The 20,841-nt window shown below is 43.5% G+C and overlaps 3 protein-coding genes across 5 annotated transcripts; 1 reads left to right on the top strand and 2 right to left on the bottom strand.

Annotated features, from left to right (window-relative positions):
* Positions 1-1,335: 1,335 nt before the first annotated feature.
* Positions 1,336-11,518, bottom strand: LOC311009431 (nocturnin-like). 2 transcript variants are annotated; one of them, XM_084003598.1, is made up of 6 exons: positions 11,425-11,518; positions 7,434-7,687; positions 3,884-4,011; positions 3,593-3,767; positions 2,929-3,260; positions 1,336-2,842 (listed from the first exon to the last, which is right to left on the bottom strand). In XM_084003598.1, exons 3-6 carry the CDS (start codon positions 4,001-4,003, stop codon positions 2,321-2,323), a joined length of 1,149 nt encoding a protein of 382 aa, XP_083859724.1. In that variant the 5' UTR covers positions 4,004-4,011; positions 7,434-7,687; positions 11,425-11,518; the 3' UTR covers positions 1,336-2,320. The 2 variants fall into 2 exon arrangements, with proteins under 2 accessions (XP_083859724.1, XP_083859723.1); XM_084003597.1 differs by lacking the exons at positions 7,434-7,687; positions 11,425-11,518 and adding an exon at positions 5,244-5,418.
* On the bottom strand, positions 8,202-11,109 carry ccdc175 (coiled-coil domain containing 175). Its single transcript, XM_084005479.1, has one exon. The coding sequence runs from the start codon at positions 11,001-11,003 to the stop codon at positions 8,820-8,822; it is 2,184 nt and encodes a 727-aa protein (XP_083861605.1). The 5' UTR covers positions 11,004-11,109; the 3' UTR covers positions 8,202-8,819.
* Positions 11,519-12,184: 666 nt separating the features above from the next.
* LOC311010640 (E3 SUMO-protein ligase ZBED1-like) lies at positions 12,185-20,840 on the top strand. 2 transcript variants are annotated; one of them, XM_084005216.1, is made up of 7 exons: positions 12,185-12,474; positions 14,939-15,270; positions 15,468-15,532; positions 15,668-15,825; positions 15,936-16,451; positions 16,831-18,326; positions 18,736-20,840. In XM_084005216.1, the coding sequence occupies exons 1-7, from the start codon at positions 12,234-12,236 to the stop codon at positions 19,411-19,413; spliced, it is 3,486 nt and encodes a 1,161-aa protein (XP_083861342.1). In that variant the 5' UTR covers positions 12,185-12,233; the 3' UTR covers positions 19,414-20,840. The 2 variants fall into 2 exon arrangements, with proteins under 2 accessions (XP_083861342.1, XP_083861341.1); XM_084005215.1 differs by lacking the exon at positions 12,185-12,474 and adding an exon at positions 13,946-14,479.
* Position 20,841: the final 1 nt, after the last annotated feature.

Below are 20,841 nucleotides of genomic sequence, written 5' to 3'. Positions count from 1 at the left end.
AAAAGAAATCATTAAGAAGTCATAGGATAGTATGTTAAAAAAAATCCTAAAAATGAATTACATAACTGTCGAAAAAAAATCCTAAAAAAGTAATAGGATAGCCTGTTGAAACAATTCAGAAAAAGTCATAGTATGTCGAAAAAAGTAATAGTATAGCATGTTGAAAAGAAATCATAAAAAAGTCAGCGTAGCATGTCGAAAAAATAAAAAAAAATTAGATAGAATGTTGAAAAAGTCAGTATAGCATGTCGAAAGAAGTCATTGGCTAGCATGTCGAAAACAATCATAAAAAAAGTCTTAATATAGTATGTTGAAAAAAGGCATAGTACAGCATGTTGAAAAAGATCATAAAAAAGTAATAGGATAATATGTCGATAAAAATAATCCTAATATAGCATGTCTAAAAATGTATTAAAAAAGTAATAGAATAACATGTTGAAAACAATAAATTAAAAAATCACAATATAATGTCGAAAAAAAGTAAAAAAAAGTCACAGGCTAGCATGTCGGAAAAAATCATAAATAGGTCAGAAAATAGTGTCATAAAAATCACAATATAATGTCAAAAAAAGGTAAAAAAAAACAAAAAAAAAGTCACGGTGTAGCATGTCGAAAAATGTATTTATAAAGGCATAGTACAGCGTCTCAAAAGAAGAATGTCGAAAAAAATGTAAAAGACCAAAAATGTCTCCACTGGGAAACAAGGCTTAAAAATATTATTCATAAAGGGTTTGAGTAACACTGTAAATATCAAGAATTGTTCAAGATAAAATAGGAAGGACTACCTAGATTTCGAGGTAAATCTTTTTGGCAGTCAGCTGTTTCTGAGAAGCGATAACATTTTTCAAACGTATCAGAAACTCATGGAGTGCAGACTGTTTTTGTGGTCATTTTCCACGTCCTGCCATCAAGTTGCTTCAGTTAACTGAACTCATTGTTTCACAGATAAGGTAGAAAAAGATATTCGGACGTGCTGTAGCTGAAAAGATGGTCATGAATACCATATTTTTAAAATGGTGCTAAATGCACAATCCCCAATACAATGTCTTTGATTTCAGAAATGTTTTCAGAAGGCATGACTTACATTTTTACTCATTACGCATTTATAGGACCCTGTTATCCAGTATGAGTGGACTCAATAAGCTTTACAGTGTTCAAAGAATTATTACTTTTTGAACATTCAGCAGTGAGGTGTTTTCTGAAACAGCAGAGAGCGTAGTCAGAGAGAGTAAATACCATTTCCCCCCCAGACCAAGTACAAGTAGTTACATATTAGTACTTTCCAAAACAGAGTACCGATATGAGATCTTAATAATACCATTGCAGTTCTAACAATGACTTTGAAAACATGTTTTATTTTCATCAGATATTCTTCACTTTCTGACAGCAACAAATCAAAAATACAACTAATGCTGTGTTTAACATTCAAGTTTGTTCTCCTCATACATAATGAACTGTGCTACCAGTGAAACAGTTAAAAGACATAAAAAAAAAAGCGAAATAAGACTCAGAGGAGCAGCTTTTCGCTTACAGGAGAACAGTTGTGGTTCACCTTAAATGTCAGCCCGCCTTAAGTGCGCTGGGCCCGGAGCAGCCAGAGCTGTTGCTAACTTTGGGGCTAACCGCCTTATCTTTAATTATCAGCTGGCTGACAACAACACACAGGAACTTAGTTTGTGTCTCCTCCTGGGTCTTGAGGAGATGTAGCACTTATTCGAGTTTTAAAGTAATCTTAGTAGGTTATTGCATTGGTAGCGTAGTAGCAACCTGACAATCACAAGGGAGCCACGCCCTAAAGCATACACTGCGTTATCGTCTATTTTAGGTTCATGAACATCATCCTGTATTAAAGAAGACTTAAATAACGTAAATTAAAATAACGATTGAGACCATAAACTAATGTTTAGTGTGTCTGAGATAATAAATCATGTGAGAAATAGAGTCCTTTTTTTCCTCTCGGACTTCCATGCAAATCAGACTTCTTTTTGCAGCCAGAGGAGTCGCCCCCTGATGGCCAGCAGAGAGAATGCAAGTTTAAGGCACTGCATTGACTTCACTTTTCGGAACCAGAGATAACTCCCCTCTCTCCCTCTCTCTCAAAACGCAGTGTTAGAATTTAAGGAGGTAGACTATGTGTTGCAGTGTGTACATCTGCAAAGTCTGCATCATAAGTTATCCAACTTTCCCCATGCTCTCCGTTTCCCGTCCTCATCCTCCCCAACACTCCCAGGTGGCGTCTCATCTGCACACCTTTTGTTGAATGAAGCCAACCAGGATCCGACTATGTCTCTTCCTGTATGCCAGTTCATCATTTCCTTCCTCACTCCTTCTCCTTGAAGCTGAAGTCACAAACCAGAGAGAGATGGTCAGATGGATAGCTAAAGGACGGAAGCCTGCTCGGCCCGATCTGTTCCTCAGTGGGCATGTCCAAAACTGCGTCCACTCTCAGCGTGTCCTGGCTGTACCAGATGTAGTCCAGAGTGGTACAGCATTCCCCTGTGGGTCGAATCTTCCACGACGTGTACTCCGGCTCGGTCAAACCGTCTTGGCTGAGTTTCTTATAGGCCGAGTCCAAACCGAGAGGCGACGCAGTGAATCGTCGGTACACCTCCTCGTTGGGGACCGCGTTGAAATCTCCACATATAAGCAGAGGAATGTCGACGCTGGGGTAACCCGCGGGGTCATTGGCATGTTTCTGGACCAGATTCTGGAGGTGCCGCAGGAGGTCCGAACCCTGGGCGCTGCGAAGCCACTCCCAACCAGAACGAGCCTTTAGGTGGGTCACGGCCACGCAAAGACATCTCCCTGTGCTCCGACAACGCAGCATCGTCACCACCGCAATCTGTGGCAAGAGAGCAGCTCATTAGCGGTGCTTGTTATAAGCTTTATGTATGTATCCAAGCGTGGCTTTACACAGATTCTACCCACCTGATTGGTTGGAATCCTCATGGCAGAGAGCCGTACATTCTCGCTGTACAGCAACTCGTACCGCGTCTGATCGAAGAACAGGGCGCAGCCGTCGGGGCCGTTGTTGCCCTCCACATCCAGGCATGGTGACCAGGGTTTAGGGCAAAAGTTGCTGCTGTAACCCAGGCCCGCCAGAACCGGCTGGAGGGTGTCATAGTAGTGGTCAACTTCCTGCAGACACAGGATATGCGGTTGATAGGAGAGGATTTCCTCTAAGATGAGGTACTTCCTGCGGGACCAGCTGAGGGCCTCCAGGGGACACTGGACAAAATTGTCAAGTCCCTCGCCAAGAGCTGAAGGACACGAAAAAGAGGGAGATCTGACCTCAGTGTGGAGTTAAGCTTTCGTAGCTAAACAATGCTCACTAGTTTATGTTAGCAAGAAAGGGTTTTTAATCCACCAGCTTGGCAAGTTTGGTGCCGGGCGGGGTAGTGAACAGTGTGTTTATCTGTGAAATAAGCTAGAAAAGGGTTAGAACAGCAGAGTGAATCCAAACAGTAAACCTCTGTCATCATATATAACTTGATCTGCCACATCCACATATCTGTTTTTGAAGCAAATATGTCATTAGATAAATCAGATCCAACAATCCGATGTGACATTAGGCGGGCTAAAAGCATTCTACCTTGGGCCAGAATGTTCCACTGCATCACCCTGATGGGGCTGCTGGTTACGCCGTCTCCATTGGAGAGGTGAGTGAACTTCCTTTGGAAGCGAGACGGTCTGTCCCTGAGGGCCTCCTCACACTGTCGGAGCAGCTCCACTGGATCCGGGGGGCAAACAGGGGACCCCTCCTGCTTCTGCAAGACAGACACGAGACTTGAGCGTTCATCTCACATGACGAGGAAGATCCCTATAGATATCTGCTTCCGTCACTTTTTGAAATCTGAATAGTGATCAGAAGAGAAGGAGTCACCTGGCAGAAAGCTGGATCCAGGCTTGTGTCCGCAGGCTGGTGGGACGGAGGGAGGGGGAGAGGAGAGCTGCTGCTGGTCTGAGTCAGGACGCTATACAGCCTGGTGGCCCCTCCACCCATCTGACACACTGAAAGGAGAAGATGGAAACATAAAACATGAAGCATTTTGTAGTTCTAATGCCATCTGTGAGTCAATGGAAGGAGAGCAGGTGATGCTGGTTTATATTAAATGAGTATGTTGACCTTCAGCTCTTATCATGAGACGGGTGAGTGAGCACCTCTAACCGACTTCCGTTGCCAGCTCATGTGGCACAGCCCAGCTGTGACAAATCCTTGTATTTTCAGTTCACACAGTGACTGAAGTGTTTCCACCTCATGGGTGCAGCTCAGGACACTTTTTTGTCCCCCTTCAACATCTTTCCACTCAAATGTGACCTGAATCATTAATGCAACCTAAAAATAAGTTGTTTTCCAGCTACCTCCACAGAGAGTATTAACAGTTTTAACAATGAGTTGAAAAACAACATTTTTTTTTGGTTTGCTTTGCAGTGCAAACAAAGTGACATCGCCTGGTAAACAAGATCAGACGGGAGCAGCTGGGGGCTTTGACAAAGAGCCACGGTCCAGTTTTAAGGTTTACAGCAGCCTTCAAATACAGGAAGTCACAGAAATAGTTACAACCTGTTAGGTGCGATCTGTAGGCTACCTGTGGTTTGTCGGCAACATTCAGATTTATTTATATTTGTTTGTAAATATATTGCTTGTTTTGATAGGTGCTAAATAAATAATCTTTATTATTATTATTATCATTATCATCATTATTATTGTTTGTTAACAGGTCAAGCCTTTTACTGCAAAACATGAGACTAATTGTCTAAAATATAGGACTAAATATTAGAATTACACAGAGAAATTGTGTAATTTATGGTAGAAACACACAGACAGACAGACACAGACACAGACACACACACCATCTGTTCATGTAGTTTAGAACGCCATGAGTATTCAACATGGCGTCTGTTTGTTTACGAGAACTTTGAACTACAGCAAGTCAAACCAAAGTGGGTCAAATGTACCGGCCGTTTGCAAAGATCAGGCTTGTTCAGTTCCGAATGTTTCAGACGAATAAACAATGATATTAAAAACACTTGAGTCAAGCTTTAGTTCAACTTAGACTACATATTACAATATAATACAAACAGAGTAAGACACACTTCTCTGTCATGGTATGCCACCAAAGCCTGTTCAATTCTGGTGCTTCTCGTCGGATCCCCTTGACCATGACAGTCGTGTATGTGCAGTACATATTGTACATCCACACATCACCTATATTCAAATAAAAAACATAGCTGTCTCTTACCCATAGTCTCCATTTCTGTCCACAGCTATGTCCTCTCTGCACTTGAGTTAATTGTCCTTAAAGCCTCCTTTCACCACGACTGTCTGCCAACCAGATACTATCTGAGCACAAAGTGTTTTTACTTCAACAGGAGACGGTGAGAGATGTCGGTTTGTCAATGTGAATGGAGAAATATGAGTCTCGCTGTCCTGCCTATAAAGTCTCAGGGTGGGAGGGTGGGGGCGGGCGAGAGAGAGAGAGAGAGAGAGAGAGAGAGAGAGAGAGAGAGAGAGAGAGAGAGAGATTAGCAAGCACGGACGTCACTACATACCACATGGTGTATTACAGGTCATGTGCTGATGAAGGAGAGCGAGCGAGAACCACTGCGTAATCCAAACCACTGCTTTCTCAGTCGCGCACGCGCGCACGCGCGCGCACACACACACACACACACACACACACACACACACACACACACACACACACACACACACACACACACACACACACACACACACACACACACACACACACACACACACACACACACACACACACACACACACACACACACACACACACACACACACACACACACACACACTACTCATTACTCAATTATATTACCTCTGAACAAAGGCATAAACGTGGAGTCACACCCTCATAACAACACAAAAAGACACACAGAAGTTAGGGTCACATTTCAACGGCTCACAGTTTAACTGCTGTACAACCATGACTGTGCAACTAAACAAATACGCCGAGCGTGTTTTGCAAAAATAACTTCCTCAGCTTGCATGTTGTAACAACGCCCAGGTAACTTTCATCACTATTTACTGTCACGAATGGAACGTCATTCAGCGCTGTTATTTTCCATGTACAGTAGTAAATTGTACTTCTCCAATGTGACAAATAACTGTTCATTGAGAGAGGATGACTACAACATGAAGCTCCCAAACTGTGGTCCGTGGCTCCCCTAAGGGCTCGTGGCATAAATGGGTGGGGTCATTTGTTATTAGAAAACATATTTCTGCAATGTATAACTACTTATATGTTTATGTTTTTCTCCTTTTTGTGAAAACTAACTATAAAACTATCAACATTTTTTGAGTACCGCTCATCAGATCCAAGGGAGTGCAGTGTTGAATCTGGTCTGTGACCTGTTTAATATGATTAAACTTTGAATAAACAAGCGATACACAAAGATGAAGAAGATAAAGTCATAATCCAGACTAAAAGAAACACTTTAAACTGACAAATGCAAGAAAGGACAGCTAGCAAAATAATCACTGACTGTGTGAATGTGTAACAGGCTTGTAATATCACCGTCCCATCAACAGCACAATAGATCTGACTATAATAAGCTACATGTGTAGTATAGTAAATTAATCTGTTGCTTAGTATATCAACCCCGGCTTTCCTCCCAGTCTCCGTTCTGTCGACTACAATGGTAGTTTTGTGTTTTTGTCCAATCACCTGTTTCCTTGTGATCACATCTCCCCTTGGATGTCAACTGTGTTTCAGTTGCAACAACGGTGGTGTGAATCAAACTTGTGAGCACATCAAAAATAAATATGAACTTAATTCAAAGTGGTAATAAGTAGACAATAACTGTATTATCTTAGTAGAGCTGTACCGTATAGCTTGAAGCTTCATTCATAATGTTGACATTTGAATTTGATAGAGATCAGGCTGCACTAATATCGGGCCAATATTATTGTACCATTTATAGAATCAGATTCCAGTGGTTGCTGCGGAGGATTGTTTCCGACTCACGTTTTTCCGATAACTCCAGAGCATTGTTAAATCCAAAATCTATTTAAAAACATCATTCCTTAAAAAAACAACACATTTTTATCCAAACATAAATAAAAAAAACATGTGAGAAGCATCAAGAAAGTTCCCACGGCAACCGTGTACAAAAATCTCCCGGAAGAAGAGAGTTGTGTTCCGGCATCTATCACACGCAGACACAATACTGATATTGATGTGTCTGTCAGAAAGACTTGTCATGTCTGTGTTGGTGCTGAGCGTGCCCACCGTGGCAACAGTTCTGCTACACACACTTTAGAGAATCCAAAGTCATTTGCATGCAAAGAATATCGTCAAATATGCTGTATGATACGGTCTGATTGTGACATAGAGACACAGATGCTGTAGCTGCCAGATCACATGGCACAGTTCAGAGCAGAGTTTACCTGAAGAACTTACCTTCCTTACTGGAATTAATTGCCTATTCCCGTTGAGCTCCACTCCAGCTGCTGCCTCGTTTTCCAGCAATCTTCCTCTTTGTGTGTGTGACATCGACGGTGGGACTGTACCTCAGTGTGCATGCGTCTGCGTGTTTTTCTTCAATGGGCAGTTGCTTGACCTTCTAGCTGGAGGGAAAGGTCACGGTGGAGAGTAAATTGGTCTCCTCTGCCATCTGCTGGTACACAGGGGCCAAGTGTCAAACGTCATACAGTCTAAAGAGAAAAGAAGATTTGATGGTTGGTCAACAAATATATATTAGGCAGCCGTTACAAAAGTGACTTGACTTGTCGAACTTGACGATCAATAATTTACACTCATTTAACGAGTTAAATATATTGGTCATTTGGTTTGGTTAACTTGCCTCAACAATAAAGCACTTATCAATAAAACAAAAAGCCTACATTTTAAATAAGAAAAAGCAGTCATATTGGGTGACAGCTGGCTCTCAGTTAGGCAAGTCGACGTTTGTGGATTTAATGTCTCAAACAACCATGTAAGTTGGTAACTAACTGTTTATATATAAATATTAAGACAGTCTAGAAGAGAGAATGCTGTTGATTTCTTCACATTGTTTTTTATTAATGATGACAAATAGGAAAAAACTAAAACATAATGACAGTTAAGTGGAGAAAGTGCTCAAATGTTTGAGTTTATACTTGGTTAAGTTAAACTACAAGTGGGTGAAGAAACACTTTCAGGAGATCACGGAGATAACCAAAGCACAAATGTTCAAAAAGTGACTATTTCAATTGTGGACACCTGATACTGCTAATTTACTTTTCAACTTGAATACTTCAATACAAAAATGTACAAACTAACCGAAGATACTTGACTTGAAAATGACTTGGTGAATGACAAAATGGAGCAGTTTTACAGCAGACTTTGAGTTGTCATAGTGGGGAAAGCCGAGGTGTGTTAGGAATAACATTAACAGTGGATGTGTCCTATTAATGTGTCCAAGCCAGCATGCAAGATACAACCCAGAAACTGGAGTAGCCACGGTAGCATTTTGAGTTCTCAAAGCAGGAAAAAAAAAAGAAAAAAGAAGGAAGGACCGATAACTTTTACAATAGTTTCAGCAATCAAGGCAATGCAGCAATGACTCGTGTTGATAGTGACACTCGTGTTTGCCAAGTCAAAGATGTGAAAGATGTCATACAACTAATACAGCATCCACTACACAATTACTCAAATCATGTCAACATGAATAGAAATCAAAAGAGTGAAGAATAAGTCCCAGATTTTGCATTCAAAATGAACTTGGCATGACTTCATTTCACCTTCTTGTTGCTGTGAGATTTATCATTATATTTCATTGAATTTGCGTACACACTACAGGTCAACTCAACTGTGCTGTTCTGTAATTGCCTTTTCCCCCAGTCTTTTGCTGAAGTCTAACATTTGTTGATGGAGGAGTGTGCTGACATTTCCAAACTGTTGCCTCCTGGTCTCCAGTTGGTCCAACAGGCAACTCATCGACATCAAAAGCACACCGTCGCTGTCCTGACAGTCCCGAGTTAGCAATGAATCCTCTCTCCATGCGCCCTGTAAGCTCTCGGACAAGGCTTTTATGTCCCGCTTATACATGTGGACCTCCCGCCAGTATCGACCTTTGTTCTCCCTGGCTCTGCCAACATCGTCTGTCATCTGTCTGATACAGAGATGGAGCCTGCTGTTCTCCATGCTGACCTGCTCCAGTTTCACGCTATTGTCATAGATGCTGATCTCTATGGCTCTCAGCTCCGAGGCCCATTTGCCGAGCATGTCCATGTAACTTTCTCGCATCTCCTTCAGCTCAGCCTTCATTTCCTCTTTGGGCTGAAGCAAACAGGGCGTTCTCTCCTTCAGCCCCGCGATCGACAGCTCCAGATCGCTCCTCTTCCTCCTCAACTCGAAGGTCAGTGTTTTCAGACGCTGATGTCTGAATTGCTCTTCATTCCACTTCGCTTTCAGCTCCTTGAGTACCTCTTCTTTCTCCTCCACCTCTGACAGCTTCTCCTCCTGGCTGCTCGTGATGGCCACATACTTGGCAGCGCACTGAGCTAAATCCTCACGGTGTTTGGTCTCGTTTTGTCTGTACTCCACCTCACACTGGGTCACATGGCTCATCAGCAAATCAGCATTTACACTCTTGGGCTGGCGTTCTTGGAGCGTGGCCTCCTCTTGTCGAAACTCCTGGTATCTCCTCCTGGTGTTGCTGATATCAGAGGTCATCCTCGCCACGTGCTCCTCCTGCTTCCTCTGGGACTCCTCCCAGAGCGTTGTTAGTCGCCTGTTCTCTTCCTCAAAATGGCTGAAGTTCTTCCTCACAGTATCCCCGTTCTCACACAGCTCTTTCTGATTCTTCTCCAACACACGCTTGGTGATTTTGTCAGCTTCCAGGAGTTCTCTGATCTGCTTCTTCATCTCTTTGATCTCCTTGCTGTGTTTGACCAGGGAGGAAATGCCCTCCTCCAGCTGCAGCTTGGATCGCTCCAGCTGCTGCCAGACGTGGAAATGCTCTGCCTTCACTTCCTTCTCTTCATCGCACCGATGCCTGTATATCTCATAGATTTTAGGCAGGGAGTCTTGACAGACCAGTCTTGATGCTTGACCCTCTTCTATTTTACCCTCCACTGTGGCAATTTCCTCTTTAAGATGCTGAATGGTACTGTTGAAAGCTTCCCCTAAATCCTGCAACTCCTTCTTCATCGTTTCTCTCTGTTGCTTCATTTCTTGGTGCTTTTGGGTTTCCCCTTGCAGCTGTTTTCTGCCCTGGCACCGATATGCTGCCAGTCTTTTTAAGTTGCTCTCCAGCTTGGCCAGGCCAATCGTGATCTCACCCCGACTGTCATGGCTTTCTTGTTTCTTGTTATTCAGTCTGTCCAGCTCTCTTCTGCTCCTCATGACCAATTGGTTCTGCTGCTCAATTTCCCCCTCGACCTGGTCCATCTCTCTCGACAGCGTGTCCTTTTTCACAGCGAATGCTTCTCTGTCCAGCACCATCTTTTGCTGCCATTTCAGCTTGTCCTGTTCGACCGCAGCGACGAGGGACTTAAGCTCCTCTAGCTGATCCCGTGTCTGATCCAGCTGCATCTCCAAGCCACACTTGAAGGTGATTTGATCATTCTGAGCAGCGACCATCTCTTCACGTTCAGCCATCGCCTGCTCTCGCTCCGGGTACAGAACTTCGTTCTGGCTCAAGAGGGTTTCCCATCTCTTCACAGTGGCTTCTTGCAGCTGAGAGACGGCGGTGAGGTCTTTGTGCAGCTGCTCCATCTCCGCCACGATTTCCTGGCTGATTCTCTCTCTTAAATTGTTGATTTGGGTCCTGAGCTTGCTGTTTTCTATGGTTTCTACTTCCAAATGTTCACGAGCAGAACGCCGAGCTGCCTCTAGTACGGGGATAGCAGTCGTTATCTCAGTCAGGTGGAGGCTGGCTTCGGGTGAGAATGGTACTTCCTCCCCTTTCAGCTGCTTTTCCAGTTCCTTTAAATGCTCCAGAGCCACCATAACGGCAGGGAAGTCGGGGACCAGGCAAAAAGCCATGTTTATCCGCGTTTTCTTTTGTGTCTTATGCTCTAATGTGTGCTAGTGTGTATGCAGTAAGTTCGACCATGGATAACACGGGGTCGCCGTGGCAACAACTCACCCTAACACGAAGACGACATGCTACGGCAAGTGCGCGAAGTCAAAAATGTCGTTAGCGGTGGCTACCCATAACATACTCGTCAGCCCGTTAAAACGTTATCAATTGCTGTCACTCAGATTGTACGTTGCCGCAAGGAACCAAGCTTGAGTTAAATTAAGATAAACGGAGGAGTCGGGGTGACCTTCGCGTATGAAGCATGAAAACAATGTGTGGTCCTACTAGAACTAGAAGCAGAGCATGTCGTGAATTTATATCCTGACAAATACCGCCATGTTATTTGTTCTCGTTAATATCATTAACAGCGCGTTTAGTGATTACCTGAAACACCAGAGCTGATATTTGGGAACAACCTCGGCTTCCAGAGATGTGTTCATGAGCTGAGAACGAAGTCACTTTCGAATATAAAGCTGTAACGTAGCTAGGTGGCAGTAGCAGTGAAAGCGAGTTCGAGCGTTGCCAGATTTGACGATTTAACGTAAATCACGTTTTTAAGAAAGTGGTCGCACGTATATGGTGCATAGAGCCGCAAAGTAACTAATTAGATTAGCTTGATTTGACTTTTTTTCTCCACATTTATTTAACGATTAAAATGCGCAGTTACTTTACAGATTCCGACTGGAACTTTGTGCAGGTCTATTACCAACGGGACTGGCAACTCTGGCCCGTCGCACTATGTTTTCGTAGGTCCACAAATAAAAACGTATCGTGCATAGAAATAGAGCAGGTAGACATTGTTACATATATTCAATGGCTGTCCTTTAATATTAAATACATATTTCTTTTTTAATTTGTATTATTTCAGGAGCTGAACGCCTTTCGTCTTTAGTGACGGTGTTACTATTGTCACAAAATACATTACGAGGATGGAATATCTTCTTTTGTAAAGACACCGTTTTATAGAAATCACAGATATCCCAGACATCCACTGGTCATTATGATATGCATTTGAGCCTCACAGAAAGTTCTCATTATTATCAAAACAAAGCGTAATATAGTACATGAACGTAATTGGTGTGGTTTTCCACGTGGCTTCCTTTCTATCCGCTCTAAGTCTTGCAGCAGTGCCGCAGCCAGTTAGCTAGCCGTCGGACAGCCTGCAGAAAAAGGCTGCGAAGGGCCACGGAAACATGGATCTAATCAGTAAACCAAGAAGCAAGTCTATCGTGTGGTTGTATTTCGGCTTGAAAGCAGACGACAAGGGACAACCTTTGAACTCTGGCGAGGCCATTTGTCGCCTGTGCCGTAAAATAGTACTTGCAAAAGGTGGAAATACCACGAATTTAAGAAGTCACCTGAGACGTCGACATCGTGCCGATTTCTTCGAGAACATTTCTTCCACGACCTCTGCGGCGTTGTTTGAGACTCAAGGTACACAAAACCCAGCGCTTTCACTGCAAGTATCTTGAATCTAGGGGGTGCATCAAACCACAGAACACTTCTGCCACTATACACTAACCCCGTCAAACTTACACTATACAATTGCAGCGGGGTTTATAAAGTTGTCTTTAAACGCTAACAGTTGAAGGTGGGTTCACGTGGTAGTGCTAGAATATTCAGACTGATTGATGTTAGTGCATTTAGTGTTTCACTTCTATGAATGCAACGTATCATTCCGACCATGAATTGAGATGGCATCAGACACATTCAAAGAGTGTATTTAATGAAGATAAGGCCTTACACTCGAGTGTGGTGTACTTGACACCAATGCAGTTTTTAAGGAGGCTATCTAATGTCAGGTCATACAATAATAAGTTCCACACATTTAGCGACAACGGTCTTGCATGTACGCATGCGCAAAGGAGACCCCAGCGCTGGAAGCCTGTTTTACGACAGTGTTGTTACCATGGTATTGCATAAAAAGTTCATTTACGTTCCCATTGTAAACAGCCGAAGAGTAAGAGATGTGTGTCTGTGGCCCCCGCTGTTATTGTGCCAGATAACACTAACTATAGTGTAGTATAGTGTAACTATAGTGTTGTTCTTCGTGTTGGTGCGGTCATATCCGCCATTTAAAGCGTTTAAATAAGACAATAAGCCACGAGAAGCCGTGATATACACTGATTTTACCAGGGGAGTTGTGGGGCACGACCCGGAGCCGTCTGAGGTCGGTGCAGTCACACCGCCATCTTCATACCTGCAGTGCAAACTAGTCACCTTTCAGCGAAATTCGCAGTTTTTAACCAAAAATAGGTAATTTGTGTTAATCGTGTAGATCCGAAGAGGGGGGGCTAGCACTAGCCCCTTTGCCCCTTTTATACGGAAATAGGCGGAAAGGCGAGTCAAAATATGGCGCGAAATGGACCGTTTAGATAGAACTTTGTTTGCGCAATGGTGTCTGCGTTTAGATAGAATAGCACCCCGGTTTTGCGGAACACGGTGTGACGTATTCAATGAGCGTCGGAAATCTGTTTAGCTACGAAAGGGGACCACCAGATCAGTGAACACCCAGAAGTTCAGTCAAGCACACGCTGCTGCAACTGATTCATTGTCGTAATAAATGCAATCTGATTTAAATGTTAAGATACATGACAACTCTACTCTACAGAAAGTGATGAAATGATTAAACATGATCCTGGATACAGGACGCTTTAGATATCTACATTTTGCTTGGTAGGGAACAAAGTACAATTAATCAAAACAAAGTCAAAACTTCTGTCTTTCCTATAAATAATGAAAACGTTTTGCACATACTTTAACGCATCTGTCCAATTTAGTGTAGTAAAGATCACATTCCAATACTGTAACTGACGATTAATCGAATTTTGATAGCGATTTCTATTTTGGCTTCTCACTATCATGAAAACACTGTAATCGAAGAAAAACGATTAATGTGCCGCCGCGCGGCGTGTATGCAAATTACCGCGCTGTAAAAGCACAGTGAACGCATCGGTGTGGCCTGCAGCTGCAGCAGTGAGTGTGTGGATCATTGTGGAACGAGCGATTGGCAACATGGAAGGAAAGCAGCGTTTAGTTGAAAAGAAAGGCAGGACAACTTCGGTCATTTGGAGACATTTTGGCTTCAAATCGTCGGACGTGGAGCAGAAGGACATTCTTTGCAAAGTTTGTCACGCCGTGGTGTCTGCACCAAGGGGCAACACGACAAATTTATTTAACCATTTAAAGTGCCGCCATGCAGTCCTCCATTACAAAGTATTGAAGGAGAAAAAGACCCAAAAAAGTGCAAGAGCTTCAGCCACCGCCACCCAGTCCTCCATTGAGGACACTCTTAACGATGCCGCTCCGTATCCCACCGGCTACCGGCGACAGCGAGCGATAACGGAGGCTGCGACATTCATGCTAGCTAAGGACATGTGCCCCATCAGTACAGTTAGCAACCAGGCTTCAAGACACCGGTCAACACTTTGGACAAGGGGTACGTGTTGCCATCACGCAAACACTTCAGCAGAGTTGCGCTGCCTGCTTTGTACGATAAATGTCGCGCTGAAGAATTATTTATTTTTATTTATTGGTTTTTATTTGTTTTTTATATAGCTTTTTTTATTTATATATATTATTTAATATATTTTACTTTTTTTACTTGTTACTAATTCATTTCTGTTTTTTCAAAAATGAGTTTTGGTGGCTCAATAAATACTTTTTTGAAATCAATGAATAATCGTGTTTATTAATCATGATTTCAATATCAATCAAAAATAATCGTGATTATTATTTTTTCCATAATCGTCCAGCCCTTACTGTAACATCAACCAAAGGTCTTGCCTCCATTCTCTGTGTTGCTTAATTCCATCATCTCTATTTTGTAAACATGCTACATGCTCCTCCTCTGGATTGTCAATAACATCTCACCTCAATCATTTTTTTGCCCTTGCAGGTTTGGATTTAAATAATGAAGAATTCCTTGAGGATGTTGCGTTTCTCCAGCCTGGTTCAAACTCAAATTACGTCCCAGATGCTGTGCTGCCGCCTGGAGAGCCATGGCTCCACGGCGGCCCCTCCCGGGCAGCGCTGTCAATACCCTCCTGCCTCTTTCTGTGCGGGGACGCCGAGTCTGGCATGTCTAGTCCTGGATTTTCTGGCGACGAGCAGATGGGAGAGATGAAAGTATACGCCAAGTGTAACCTCCAGCAGGGGGTCATGTTTGGGCCATTTGTAGGAGAAGTGTGCAAAGGACAAATGCCGACCAACCTCAAATACGCTTGGGCTGTAAGTAGACGGGTCTGAGTGGACGTAACAAGGTAGTTTAAAATCGACTTGTAGAAAAAAATAATACTTTTTGTGCCAGTCACATTTAAAACTCACTAGTCCATAATGTAATTTGTGACTTGTATTGAGAACCAGCAGGCATTCCATATATAATTGGTCATACAGAATAGTTAATATACATTTGCTCCCATCTCCAGATCAGAGATGATGCTGCTTTTGTCTACATCGACGCTTCTGATGAAAGCAAATCTAACTGGATGAGGTGGGCAGATCTCTCTCTAAGTCGTTTCCTTTCTCCCTTCTGTTTTATTTCTTTCTTTATTCTTTTTCATTCAGAGATTGGCTCTTCCTTTCCTATTCACACTTACATCCTATACATGTTTGCTCTTCATTTCAGGTATGTAACATATACCAGCAGGGAGGAAGGACACAACCTGGTCATCTTCCAGTTCTACCGCCACATCTACTACAAGGTTTCCCATGACATCACTGAGGGAGCAGAGCTCAGGGTCTGGATCGGCAAGGATTATGCCACCTTGCTGGGCCTCGGTTTGGGTGAGTTCATGCACTGATCCCTGGATTGGCGTGTTTAGCAGCAGATTTGCAGATTTATTTACATTTGACTAACAGTTGACTATTTCCTTTTTGATGGGGGTGGGATACAGGTGACAATGTCAAGTGTGAATTTGGAGACAAAGAGACAGTCCTGCGTCTTCTGCAAGATATCCAATTGGTCACCCTCCCGGAGCCCAGCAGCTCTTCCCTGTGGTCAGACCACAGCCAATCACAGAGCCCCATGCTTGTCATCAGTGATGTGACGACGATGTCGAACCCAGACGCAGCTAATGATTCAGGCATGATTTCCGGCTCTGCCTTCCCATCCTCCCTCATCTCCTTGCCGTCCCTTAGCTCTCATTCTTTTGAAAAGTATGATTTCATGCCTGGAACTGATAGACTGCTGACTAACCCGAATGCCACATCGAACAGCCCGTGGTACTTTTTCGGGATGGAGCCGGACCCCACCGGTCGGCCTCTAGACCGGAGCACTGCAGTGTGTAAGCTGTGTGGGGAACATGTGGGCTGTGGAGGAGGAGCAGCAGATCTCCAGGGCCATCTGATCAACAAGCACCACATCAGACCACCACGCGACGGGATCAAGGATCGCAGTCTTCCGACAACAGGTAGCTAGTACTGTAAACAAAAAGTACACCTGGCTGACGGGAATATCATTTCTTTTTAAAGTATCTGGCTTTTTGGGCTGATGATGGAACTATATGGAAAAGTCAGAGGATCACCTAATTTACTAGGATACATCATCACCGTGTATGTGTGTACCAAATTTCATGACAATCTATCAAACAGTTGTAAAGATCAGAGATTTCCATAAACTGTAGAGTGCCCCTGGCTGCTAGCATATCTAACATATCGCCCAAATTCATAAAACAGAATTTTCCTGAATATGTTTTATGTTGTCAAAATTCAAGATTCATCTTTAACAGGCTTCATACAATGTGTTAAAACTCATTTGCTGATTGAAGATTTTTTTCTTTTTCACAAAAGGTCAGCAACGCTCACAGCCAGTGATAAGTAACAGCGGCCCGGTCAGTACGCACCCCCTGGTGTTGTCGTCCCATGTGACCGATGCCATCGCCAACTTCCTAATCGTGGATCTCCAGCCCCCAGCTCTGGTAGGAGGGGACGGCTTCAAACAGCTGATCCACACCCTCCTACCTTCCTACAAGGAGCTGCCTTCGACTCGTCAGCTCGAGAGCCTCCTGAAAGAACATCACACCAAAGGCAAGATGTGCGTGGCTCAGCTGCTGAGGAAGAAAATGGAAAGTAGTGAAAATGAGGAGATATATGACTACACTGCTCCTATGGAGTTCGAGTCCAGGAGACGTCGGCGACCTCCCAGCCATCGGAGGGAAGTGCCTCATTTTGTCACTCTAAGTGTGGATGTTTGGTTCCACAACTGGCAGGGCAACACTGAGCGGTACCTCACCCTCTGGGCACATTACATTGACTGTCATTTTAGTTTTCAGAACCTGGCTCTCACAACCCAAAGACTGGCAGGGAGTGGTGCGAAAGACCACAGCCTTCAAGCAGTGGAGGCTCAAGTGAAAGTGATGGCCCAGGAGTGGGGAATCGCCCTGCCGAATCTGGTCTTGCTGGGAGGGGAGGGAAGGAACAAGATAAAGCTGGGGCCAACGAAGAGCGGTAAATGTGGAGAGGCTGCAGGAAGCAATCCTCACCCAAACTCGACAACATTCCTTGAGAGGGAGGACCCTGTCTCACCTGAGGAAGCACATAGCTTAGAGCTTGGGCATTCAATTGAAGGACTACCATCTGTGCCATGTTTCTTCAGTGCTGTGCAAGGCTGCATTGAGGAAGTGATGTCCCATTCCGTTATCTCCAAGACCCTCAGCCAATTCCAGGATGTTCTCGCTGCCCTGTTCCTGCCACCTGCCCAAAACAAAGGCTTGCATCAGCATGACACCCAGAGTCTATTGCAGACCCTGACGAAACAAGAACAGGCAGATTTGATGTCGTGGGCTCACAGCTTGCCAACATGGAATAAGCTGTACTCTCTACTAAGCGTGCTCATCAAACATAAAAGCCTCTTCTGTGATATGCTAAAAGAGATTAAAAGTGAAGGCTTGTCTAAAGAAGACACGGGTTCAGAATCTAGCTTGTCTGGCAGCTGCCACGCTAACTCTACCTCCAACACATCCATAGCAAGCATCGTGACTTTGCGATCGGAATGGAAGGTCGTGGAAGAGCTGTGTTTGGTGCTCAGACCTCTGGACGTGGCGTGTCGAACTCTTGCCAAGGAGGCATTCCCCCGTCTGTCCCTCATCAAACCCATTCTCACAGGCCTGCTCTCCCGCCACCTTGTGCCACGGACGGGAGATTCATCATCCATCCTGAAGGAAGTGAAAAGGATGATGAGGCGCAACCTGGCGAGCTGTTACGAAAACCCTGTTGTCAACAGGGTTCTTGGTGTGGCATGTTCCCTCGACCCCCAGTTCCATGGGCTGGGGTTCATGGAGGAAAAGGTGAGTCTTACTGTGGCTATTTGAAAATGGTTTATTTGAATATTTCTGCATACTGCAGCCCTTAAACACTCTCGGAATTGCAAAGCATAACGTGAGTTTTACTGGAAATCTGAGCCTTGATTTCAGCAAACTGAAATCCTGTGGATCCAATGAACCCAATTTAATTTCTGTGCGATGATATTTGTCCCCAAAGTAGCCATTTCATTGTCTTGACAGCATTTTTTTATAAACTTGCCGTCACTGTATAAATGTTTGTGACCTGTAGGATAATCACAGCCTTTACAACTAAAAACTAAGGCCAGAAGGAATCGTGTTCACTTTTGAGGCTGCTTTCTTTTTTCTTGACTAATACCCTCAGTAGTCTCGGTTAAAACAATATTATTATATTGTGTGTGTGATTTTCTTTAAGGAGCGGAAAGACACTTTTGATTGGCTGAAGAAAGAGGCCGTCAGGATTGTGAAGGAGGACGGGAGGAGAAGCCAAAGTCAGATGCATAGCCAGGGCAAGAGAAGCCCCTCACCTGGGTCACCACAGTCAGAAAGTGACATCCTACGGAGGAGCAAGCGCCTCAAAGAATCCCGCCCAATTAACTTCAGAGAGATGGAAGATGCAGATGAAGACAGTGATGCATGTGAGGCTGATGAAAGCGAGTCAGCAGATCCAGGCCCTCAGGGCGGACTCTCTGGCATGGAGTTCCTCCTGGGAGACCTGTTCTGCTCTGCCCCCAAGAGCAGGCAGAGCTCTGTGGAGGAGTCTCTAGAGATGGAGATGTCGGTCTTCAGAGCCGACAAGGGAGCTTCGCTGGGAGTGGAGCCCCTGCAGTGGTGGCGGACGAAGGCGGTGCAGTTTCCACTGTTGGCCACAGTGGCGCGGGCCTACCTGGCTGCCCCGGCAGTGGCGGGTAGCGCTGCAAAGGACTTTGCGCAGGAAGGAGCGGGAGCCATGTACAGGAAGAGAGCAAACATTCCACCAGAAAGTTTGGACACAATCTTGTTTCTGCACCACAACCACACGCCCACCACTGAGAGCGGGCAAAAAGCAGTTAGGAATGAGTACAAGAACAGCGGGATTGAAAAGGTCTCGTAAAACACACAAACCACATTCTTTCCCCTTTTTTTTTTTTTTTTTTTTTTTCCACAAACGGCTACATATGTAACACTTTGTCCATCAAAGGTTTAAAATGTAACTTTAAGCTGCAGTTTCTCCCCAAAGTAACAGTGATGTGATATTTTATTTTCTGTTTACTGAAGTGACGAAAGAAAGAGAGTGAATTTTGTACCCTGTCTAGTTTGGGCTGATCTACAATTAACTTGTATTAAGTACCTTGTAGCGCCTAGTGCCTTACCTTTTTTGGGACACAATTATACCCTAATGCTAATTTCTCGCATAGCTGTGATTACAAGTGTGTAGATTGTCTGTCGACAGGTTCTCCATGGCAGCATCGTGTAAAACTGCTACCGTGCGCCTTTGCCTTTACACATTTTATGAATCAGTATATTGTGAAAGAAGACTCCAAAGATGACTAGCTTAGTTTGTGCTACTTTTATGGAACATAAGTTGCTATTTTAATTTTAGAGAGACATTGTTTACCGTTTGTTACTGCTGTAATTTGGAAAGACTCACCAGATGTAGACTGCAGTTTTGGGGAGGTTACTTTTGACATGTTATAGGTGATGGATTCCTAGTTCCCCTGTTAACATTTTTATAGATGCAACTGTTTTTCTTCATGAAAGTAACTTGATTATTATTTTTTTTTTTTTTAATGATTTATGTTTTAAATTGGGAAATAAAGGGGATCATGATTGGTTTAAAGCAATACGAACAAGCTAGAGCGTTTTTCTGTTCTGTTTAAATGTGTTTAACCTTTCTTGAGAACAGCGCTGTGGAGACGGGTGTCTGGCTATGGGAAACCTAAACATTAAAAACAATGGTGCACTGTTAACATGTTGGATGAAGGTTGTTGGCATGATGTCTGTATTGTAGAGTGTGATGTTCTTGAAGTCTTTCATGTACGTGCAGAATAACTGTTTTGTTTTTTAAGGTGTCTCACTGTAATGTAAATATACCTGCCACATCTTTTTTTTTTTTTAGAAAAACCTATTACCATATCAATAATAGACTGTGTAAACATAGCAGACGATTCAGTAGTCAACTGTGCTTTGTGTACTTTTGTTAATACAAAAACCTGGACATGCAGTATTGCGTATTAAAGCAAAAAATTGTCAGTAAAGCACTCAATATTTTTGAAAACATTTAACAAGTTATTTAATAACACATTTTTGCATGATATGACACACATTTTTAACTATACAAAACATTAAAAAAAACATGTATCTGCTCCAACAAGCATAAAAAACATCTGAAATTATTTCGGTGCACTTGGATAAATACAGATCCAATGTTGCAACTCTCATTTAAACATGTGAACAGAAAGGCAATGTAAATATGTTTTGTTTTGGGGTTTCGTTTCTTTCTAAGAAAACCTGAAAAGTAAAGCTTGACACTTGCACGAAT

This window comes from Eutrigla gurnardus, assembly GCF_963514095.1.
Source record: "Eutrigla gurnardus genome assembly, chromosome: 3".
In the NCBI taxonomy this organism is placed as follows: domain Eukaryota; kingdom Metazoa; phylum Chordata; class Actinopteri; order Perciformes; family Triglidae; genus Eutrigla; species Eutrigla gurnardus.
This window is presented reverse-complemented; position numbering and strand designations above follow the sequence as displayed.